The sequence below is a fragment of the Malus domestica genome, chromosome 15, assembly GCF_042453785.1.
Source record: "Malus domestica chromosome 15, GDT2T_hap1".
Taxonomy (NCBI): Eukaryota; Viridiplantae; Streptophyta; class Magnoliopsida; order Rosales; family Rosaceae; genus Malus; species Malus domestica.
The window spans coordinates 13,047,422-13,056,979 of NC_091675.1; the positions used below are offsets into that span (position 1 = coordinate 13,047,422).

Sequence of the window (9,558 nt, forward strand, 5' to 3'; positions counted from 1 at the left end):
AAGAATCGTCAGGCAAATGCTTCTTTATAAAGCGCTTTTATTAGCCAAAATGTTCAAACTTTTACGTTAGATGCTATCAGAGATTCAGAAAATAACCAGAAGAAAAGAAAGAAAAACATAATTGTTGTTATTCACAGCTGAAATCGCTAAACGATTCAAATCTACCGAACATGCATTCAACTGCTATACACGGCTTGTCGATTGCTATCTTCTAGTTCCGTCTTCGGCCAGATTTGGACTGTCTTCTAGAGTTAGCAGGAGAAGATTGCTTCGAAGGTACAGGCAAGACTGTTCCTCCTTTTATGCTGTCCGAGTCCCTCATGTCATTAAGTGTTTTTTGGGCCTGAATGTAGACCGTAAAATCTCTAATCTGCGACAACCATCATTTAAACTAGTTACGAACCCAACACTACTTCGGAACGCTTGCAAACTAGCAGAAACTTGTAATTGCAATACCTGTTCTTCCAAATCGACTATCTTTTCCTCTCTTAACCTCAGTGATGCAGCTTCCCTAAAAGAGTTTGAATCACGGAGGATACCAATACGGAAGAATTCACTGCCACTTATTATCGCAAACTAATATGTACCTCTCATCGATTTCCTTCAACTTTCTGCGCCAGGTTTCTTGGTCCTTGATGAGATTACGATTGATCTAAGCAACAAACCCACAAGCAAGCACAACAAAAATAAAATTGACTGTCAGAAATAAAAACAAAGTGATTTAACTCAACATAACAATACCTGTGGAAACCCAAAGTAAAAGTAACATTCAAGAGAAATACATTTACGAACTCACATCTGCAACATCATTTTTTTCTTCAAGATATTTCCCCAGTTTGGCTTGCAAATCCTGCATCTTCGAATTTACAGCCTTCTCCACTGCTTCTGAAATACTACTTTCCTTTTTACTTTTGGCCTCCATAAGTAGAGATTCATAATACTGAATTTAAAGAAACAAAAACAGACGAGAGGAAAAGATTAAAGCATATGATTGGAACTAAAAACAATTCTAATGAGATCAACAGCCACATTAGGTAGATGCAAAAGTAAAAACACAGAGAACGGGTTAAGTGGCGTTTAGCAACAGCCTTACTTGTCTTTGATTCTCAAGTTGACTGGCAACAAGTCGGTTGTACTCGTCTACAATCTGTTGTAGCACAACATCTAATCAGTTATGCAAATAAGAAAACAAAAAATTACGCATAGCGCTAGCTAGAGTACATACAGTGTCAACTTTGCTACTATAGAGGGCTCCACTAATTCCAGAATCAGCACTACATTCACAACCGTCACAAGCCTCTTCCAGTGACATACAAAGAGAATCTGTATCATTTATTATTTTTCCATCAACTTTCGATTGGTTCAGGCGGTGAACATAAGCATCACCAACATAATCCCAGATCTGCTGCCTGTCCAACTCAAGAGAATAGCAATGTTGCGTATCCTTCCAGTGCTTAACAGCATGGCCTTCAGTATATCTAAAAAAAGTAACAATCAATAATTTTCAGTGCAGGATAAATTTACCCAAGACAACACCATATCTGATCAAGTAAAGAGCTATGTTGCTTTCTTGCTTTGAAGACAGAAATAACCAAAGAAGAAAGAACAATACACCGGTTTACCTTCCACATCCTACAAAACCACAAATTATGCAAATCCAGGGATTCACCGAAATTCCACAGACAGAGCAAGCTAGTTTTTCATCCTGCTGCTGACAAAGTCGGCAAACCTGGTGGCACACAAATATCAATTCAGGAATCGTTCTTCATAAACCCAAGACCATAACCATATCAAAGTTATGAAGAAGCCAATGGCAATTCAAGCTGATGTTCATAAACCCAAGACCATAATCGTTGGACAGAAATATTTCATTGTAAGCTATCCAATTGTCTACCCAAAAGGGGGTTAGGTTTGGTTCTTCCTGTGTTTATCACTACTACAGTAAAACAAGATGGGATATGAACTAAGGGATTTCAAAAAATCTGAAAAGTATCCATAAGAAAATGGCTACATTGAGTGGGATGGTAACAAAACTGACCCTGTAACCTCCCAACATCACCCTTTGGGTAACCACTAAGTGTTAAACAATCTGTGAAATCTTGAAGGTCAACTGATAAAAGAATAGCAGTACATACAAGTAATAACGAATAGTTATTAGTGCATTCAACAATGCTCTTAACCAAGATCTCTAACTCAACAAGTAAAAAAAAAATTGGAACAAAGAACCAACTCACCTGACAAGATAAATAAGTCCATTTCGAAATGCAGGGACATTGAAATGAATGATCACAAAGGGTACTCACTATTCCGCCAGTGTCTGCATCCAATCTCTCTAACATTCAAACAAAAGTATAAATATCGGCACAAGCACTACACTTCCGGGAAAAAAAATGAAAACAGAACAGCTCCCCACACCCCACGGAAAATGGTGACTCACCAAGACAAACTGGGCAAGTAGGTAACTCGGTAAATTCTTTCTCGGGAGTCCCAGCTATTTCTTCTGATTCTGTGTAGTTCACAGAATCCAAAAACAAGATATGGCACACCTCAGCCTGAAAAAAAAATCAAACAAGGGATATAGAACAGACATAAGCTTAGCTGTATAAGATAGATCATGCACGAAACCAAACCACCATAAAGACAAGCCTCATTACCTCTCCGGGCGAATATTTCCTCCCATTAAAAATGCTATAAAATTCACCAGCTGCGTCCTGACTCTTACATTCAATCAAAACACTGTACCGATCCTCCATTCCGTCGTTCCTAATCCAATGAAGCAAACACTAAATCAGACTTTTTCGATGACTAATCAAACAAAAATACAACATAATTTAAATGTCAAGCAAAGATTTCGTTTCAGTCCAAAGTATTGATCATTTAGATTTGTAGCTCAAATAACAACTCTTCATTTCTTTTCAATTCACTTAACTTATATTCTTGAAATTATCAATGTAAGCAAAATACCATCCACATTTCTTGCAAACAAAACCCAAAGTTTGCCATTTCCTCAATTTCTTCAGAAACCCAATTCAGGGTTTTGATCAAGCAACCAAACCCACAACCCCAAATCGAAAGATTCAAAATTTCTACCTGATGAAGACGAGTTCGAGGACATGGTCGACGTGGGACCCACAGAAGCGGATGAAGTCGTCGAAGGAGAGGTAGTTGGGAACGGCAACGACGAAGAGCATGGGGGATCGAGAGGCAGTGCTCGGCAGCGACGACTGTCTGATTTTCCGAAACAGGTGGACGATGCCTTTTCGCTCGCTGAATTTGGGGGTGGTTTTAGGGTTTGATTGAGCCGCAGCGGTGGCCTTGGAAGTTGTGACGGCGGTGAAGTCTGCGCCTTTGAGGCTGAGAGGGTGGTTGGTGTCCACTGAGTGAACTCGGAGGATGAACATTGTGGTTGCGGGCTACCTGAGTCGACCCGGTTCGGGAAAAAAAGAAGAGAAAATGCGACTAAATTAACAAGCTGCTGATATTCGCGGGAAGAGGCGGTTTCCTTTTTCCCAGTTTTTTTTTTTTTTTTTTTTGGGAGAAAACCCTTTTCCGAGTTATTATTAATATTTTTTATTTATTATGTAACTATTTTTAATATAACGAGTTGTTTACAAGAAAAAAAAAACTTGATCACAAACTTATTAATTATATTTACAATTAAATTTGAATCCCAATAAATTAAAATATTTTTTAATATTACCCACAAAACTAGTTGTTTTGTGAATTTTATGCAAAATAAAGTAGCTTCGCATTTTGCATAATTTTAATAATGTGATCAATTCCTCATTTGGAGATATTTTCCCTAACTAAAAATTGTTGAATTCTTATAACATTACATCGATCAACGGAGAAGGGGTGATTTGCCTTATATGTACATGCTCACCTTCATATGGCATGGGGCATTTTGGGAACTCACTGGTTCGGATTCCATCAGAACTCCGAAGTTAAGCAAGTTCGAGTAAGAACAATCTTAGGATGGGTGACCCACTGAGAAGTTCTTGCGTGAGTTCCCAGAAACAAAACCGTAAGGCGTGGCTGGGGCCCAAAGCAGACAATATCATGTTACGGCGGAGTCGAGATTAGGATGTGACAATTCCTTTTTTTCCTATATACGTATTGACTAAAATGAAATTCCGTCCAAAAGATGGGCAAGACTAAAATGGAATAGCTATAAGTTGATTGTCATGGTGGTCAATGTCTTTATGTCCAACCCATTGCACCGTCTATTCAAACTTTTTCCTTTTTCATCCAAACTTTTTCATTTTCCTTTAAGTGTAGATTAATGTAGAATATTGCTTATATAAAAAAATAAAATTAATGCGTGAAAAAATATCATTTAAGACCAAAAAAAAAAACATTTAGATGCTTAGCAACATATTATTTACTTTATGATACAAGTAGTTCAATGGGATACGTTGCAAGAAAGTTTCCGTTAGACAAGATGAAGGTTTCTTTCGTCATTAGGGTCCGTTAAATTCCCATTGCATTTGAAGATTCAACGTTGAAGAAAAAGTCGGCAATCCGTCAAATGCCGTCTACAATCGTTTAATATTAACCACGTAATTAAGTAAAGGGTTTAATCTTTTCAGATTACGCGCTTTCGCAGCAAAAAGCGAAAAGAGCGCAACAAAGACTCTTCTGAATCCTGCTCTCTCTCTGCTTTAGCAGCTCAGCTCCGTTGTGCGATTCCGATCGTACGGACTCGATATCCACCGTCTGCGGTGGCGACCCAAGTCAAAAGATATCTCCTTTCATCTTCTACACCCTCGATCGGCTCCTCTGCAGCTCTGAACAGAGCAGAGGTAAAATTACTGATATACGCCTTTTCTTGTTGATTATTGGATTCAATCGAATTCATCAATGGCGTCGAGCACGATTCGCAAGGCGATTGGGGCGGTGAAGGACCAGACGAGCATTAGCCTGGCGAAAGTGGCCGGAAGCATAGCGCCGGACATGGAAGTTCTGGTGGTTAAGGCCACCACGCACGACGAGGACCCGGCGGACGAAAAGTACATAAGGGAGATCATAAATCTGACCTCCTACTCGCGCGGATACGTAACAGCGGCGGTGGCGACTGTGTCGAAGCGTTTGAGCAAAACCCACAACTGGATTGTGGCTCTCAAGGCCCTTATGCTTGTTCATAGGGTTTTGGTTGACGGGCACCCTTCTTTTGAGGAGGAGATTGTGTCCGCGAGTCGCAGAGGGTTGAGGGTTTTGAATTTGTCGGGTTTTCGTGACGAGGCTCATTCGGGTTCTTGGGATCATGCGGGGTTTGTGAGGCTTTATGCTATGTATCTTGAGGAGAAGGTGGAATTTGAGGTTTATGAGAGGAAATCGAGAGGTAGGGAGGGTAGTGGTGGATTCGATCAAGAGAGGGAGAGAGCGAATCGAGAGGAAAGGAGGGAATTCGAGTACGAAAATTATCAAAGTGATCGGGCGTTGGAGAGAGAGAAGAGAAGAGAGAGTAAGGATAGTACACCGGTGACGGAAATGCAGCCGGAGAAGGTGTTGGGACGGTTGAATGACTTGTTGAGGGTTCTTGATCGAATTTTGGGTTGTAAGCCTGCAGGTGCTGCGAAGAGTAGTAGGTTGGTGATCGTTGCGCTATATGAGGTTGTGAAGGAGAGTTTTAGGCTGTATGTTGAGATATGTGAGGCATTGAGAGTGTTGTTGGATAAGTTTACTGAGATGGAGTATGCAGATTGCCTCAAGGCTTTTGATGCTTATGTCAATGCAGCAAAGATGATTGATGAGCTTGTGGGGTTTTATGGTTGGTGTAAGGACATGGGGATTGCGCGTTCATCTGAGTATCCTGAGGTTCAGAGAATAACTGATCAGCTTTTGACTTCACTTGAGGGTTTCTTGAAGGGGAAGACAAGTAGGCCAAAGAGTCCTGAGAGAAATAGGGATGAGAATGTTCGGGTTGATGAGGAGGCGAAAGAGGATGTGAATTATGAGGTTAAGGCTCTTCCTCCGCCGGAGAATTACACTGCTCCTCCCCAGCCACCCGAAGCCCGGCCTAAGCCTTCGCAGCCTCAGCCTGTGACGGAGGATTTGGTGAATTTGAGGGATGAAGAAATAACAGCTGATGAGCAAGGAAATAAATTTGCTTTGGCTTTGTTCTCTGGACAGCCTACTAGTATTAATACAAATGGTTCCTGGGAAGCATTCCCATCAAACGGAGAGCCTGAAGTGACGTCGGCTTGGCAGACACCAGCTGCTGAGAGTGGTAGAGCAGACTGGGAATTGGCTTTGGTGGAGACGGCAAGTAATTTGTTGAAACAGAAGGCTGACTTGGCTGGTGGTTTTGATTCTTTGCTATTGAATGGCATGTATGATCAGGGCGCTGTGAGGCAACATGTGAGCACCTCACAGTTGAGTGGTGGGAGTGCAAGTAGCGTGGCAATGCCCGGGGCAGGCAAGGCTGCTAAGCAGGTGCTTGCTCTGCCCGCCCCAGATGGGACTGTCCACGCAGTGGGGCAGCAGGATCCATTTGCTGCCTCCCTCACAGTGCCGCCTCCTTCATATGTGCAGATAGCAGACATGGAGAGGAAGCAACACTTGCTTTCACAGGAACAACTGCTTTGGCAGCAATATGGAAGAGATGGGATGCAAGGGCAATTGGGTTTGGCCAAGATTTCTGGCGGTCCTCGACCGATGATGCCTCAGCCGGGAGGGTACTACTACGCGCCCTATTGACATTGGATGACCCTTGAGCAATTTGCTCCTCCTGTAGTGCAAATACCTATACCAGTATTTACAGTTTTTGGAATAAGCTTGATGCTGCAGATACCTTCTTATGTTACTTTCTTTTGGGAAGATTTTACATCTGTTTTTAGTTCCTAGCCGTTGTGCTTATTCCTGCACTTAGATGCAGTGATAACATACATGGTTTGAGATTATATATTAAGAGCAAATTTGGGTCTTCAAATATGCGCGTTTGACTTGGGATACAGTTAGGGATGAGCAACGGATATGGCGGACGGATAATTGCGATTATTTACCCATAACCGTTTATGCTCATACCTGCATAACCGTTTAGCTGTTGGGTAATTGCCTAAACGGTTATACCCATGCCCATAACCATTTATAAACGATTAACCATATCCATAACCGCATACATATTTAACCGTAACCGTTTAATACCCGTTTACCCATTTACTTTTTTAATCCTTTATCTTTTTTTTTTTACCATTACCCCTTTTTCACCGTCTACATTTTTTTTTACAACTGGAAAATTAAAAAAAAATTGTCATAATGTTCTTTTTTATGACAATTAAACACCGTTATACTTACATTCATCATACATTTCTGTATTTTATTTTATTTTAAATCCTTATACTATTCCAATAATTGAAATAATAGTTTACAGACAATATTTTTAACTGTTACCAATGAAGGTAATATAATATTTTTTAAGTATTCTTAGGTTACGAAAACTGTTTAAAATATAGTATTCTTGGGTTATTTAACCCATAATGTAAAGTATCAACATAATATATATAATGAGCTACATTATATTATAATTAGCTATATAAATCATGCACTATAGTCAATAGCATTTATCTAAGTTTTGTCCGATAAAGAACATAATTAGGAGAAGGATTACACTTGCTGACCATGAATCATGTCTTTTTGGCAACAATCAAAAGATGCAACTTTCAAATTGAAGAGATGTGATTGTTGGGTGAATAACACAACTTTCCATCCCCTGTCAAACAGCCACATATATAGATATATATATATATATAATTTTATTTTTAAAATATTCAACATTACATATAAAAAATAAATGGATAAACGGTTACCCGTTTATAACCAAGATTAGTACTCATAATCATCCATTTAAATTTTACGGGTAAACGATTATACCCATAACCGTAATCGTGAAGTTTAAATAGGCGGGTAACTGTACTTATCCATAACCACGGGTATTTTACCCATCCCTAGATACAGTCTACAATTTTATTAGTTTTTCATCGCACCATAAGCTTAAAATTCACGTAGAACACTTCAGTGATGTTTAGACGATTAATATCATGGTCAATTGAAGGATTAGTTTGACAAAAATATCTTTAAAATAGTAATCACTCACTGGACAATTTAAAGAAAATATTATTAAATTTTTCACGAAAGAACAAAATAATTAGGGCAAAAAACTGTTTACTACCCTCATGTTCCATGGTTTTCAACATTTAGTACATCAATTTTTTTTCGTCTCAGAGTCATACCTAAAGTGTAAATTTTGGGACAGTTTCATACATCCGTTAGTCAAACTGTTAAGTCTCCCGTTAAGTGATGACGTGGCGCACACGTAGACAATGACTGGGTGCCACGTGTCATTCAAATTATTAAAAAATTTAATTAAATAATTAAAATTAAAAAAAAAAAACAAACAAACAAACCAGCCATTTTCCCCCTCTCCCCCCGCGCCCCCAACCCAGAGGAAGAAGAAGGAGAAAAAAAAATTGTCTGCCAACCCATAAGAGGAAGAAGAAGGAGAAGAAGAAGAAGAAGGAGGAGAAAAAAATAAATAAATAAAAAAAAAAAAAACCGTCTGCCAACCCAGAAGAGGAAGAAGAAGGAGGAAGAAGAAGAAGAAGAAAAAAAAAAAAAAACCTAAATCGGCAAAGATGAATTCGTCCCCCCCCCCCTCGCGACCCACTTGTTCCAACGCCTCCACAACTGCTTGGGCTTTGTTCCTGGGTTCTACGGGAGTCTAATGGTGGGTGGTGGTTGACGAGATTTACTTCAAAAATGGCGGATCGCCGTCACACCACCTTCGCCGCACCCCTCATGGTTTCTTCCATTTTCACCACCAAATCTCTCCAAATTTGGGATGTAATAGGTAGAAGGAAGGTCATGAAGTTGATTCTAGGTGGTTAGGTAGTGCAATTTGCCGGAAAAATGGGTGAAAATTTGTCGGAAAACAAAGAATGATGTGGGTCGGGTCACGGGTCAAGGAGAGACCCGGCTGTTCCCCTCCTTCTCCCCTCCCTCCTTTCTCTCCTTTCCTACTCCCTCATTCGCCACCTCATTTCTCTCTCCTCCTCCCCTTGGCCGAAACTCTCCCCTTTCTCTTCTGAAACTCTCTTCTTCCTCTCTTCCTTCTTCTTCCTCCTTCTTCTTTTTCTGGGTTGCAAACGGCTTTTTTTTTTCTCCTTCTTCTTCCTCTGGGTTGGGGGCACGGGGGAGAGGGGGAAAATGGATTGTTAATTTTTTTTAATTTTAATTATTTAATTATTTTTTTAAATATTTTTAATGACACGTGGCGCCCGGTCATTGCCCACATAGGCGACATGTCATCACTTAACGGGAGAACTAACAGTTTGACTAACGGATGTATGAGAATGTCCCAAAATTTACACTTTAGGTATGACTCTGAGACGAAAAAAAATTGATGTACTAAATATTGAAAACCATGAAACTTGAGGGAGTAAACAGTCTTTTTCCCAAATAATTAAAAGCCTATAACGCGGGTCGCGCGCACACACCCGCCGAAACCTCAGCCTCGCGCCAAATCACTCACACTCCCACACAGCCTCCCTCCACCTGAAC

The 9,558-nt window shown here is 40.2% G+C and overlaps 2 protein-coding genes across 2 annotated transcripts; one reads left to right on the forward strand and one right to left on the reverse strand.

Annotated features, from left to right (window-relative positions):
- Window positions 1-8: 8 nt before the first annotated feature.
- LOC103400397 (BRAP2 RING ZnF UBP domain-containing protein 1-like) lies at window positions 9-3,603 on the reverse strand. The gene is made up of 11 exons (XM_008339043.4): window positions 3,091-3,603; window positions 2,655-2,763; window positions 2,438-2,552; window positions 2,235-2,332; window positions 1,623-1,729; window positions 1,226-1,478; window positions 1,094-1,147; window positions 797-940; window positions 588-652; window positions 457-511; window positions 9-370 (listed from the first exon to the last, which is right to left on the reverse strand). Exons 1-11 carry the CDS (start codon window positions 3,399-3,401, stop codon window positions 212-214), a joined length of 1,470 nt encoding a protein of 489 aa, XP_008337265.3. The 5' UTR covers window positions 3,402-3,603; the 3' UTR covers window positions 9-211.
- Window positions 3,604-4,577: 974 nt separating this feature from the next.
- LOC103400398 (putative clathrin assembly protein At2g25430) lies at window positions 4,578-6,931 on the forward strand. The gene has a single exon (XM_008339044.4). It carries the CDS (start codon window positions 4,861-4,863, stop codon window positions 6,697-6,699), a length of 1,839 nt encoding a protein of 612 aa, XP_008337266.3. The 5' UTR covers window positions 4,578-4,860; the 3' UTR covers window positions 6,700-6,931.
- The last annotated feature ends 2,627 nt before the right edge of the window (window positions 6,932-9,558 follow it).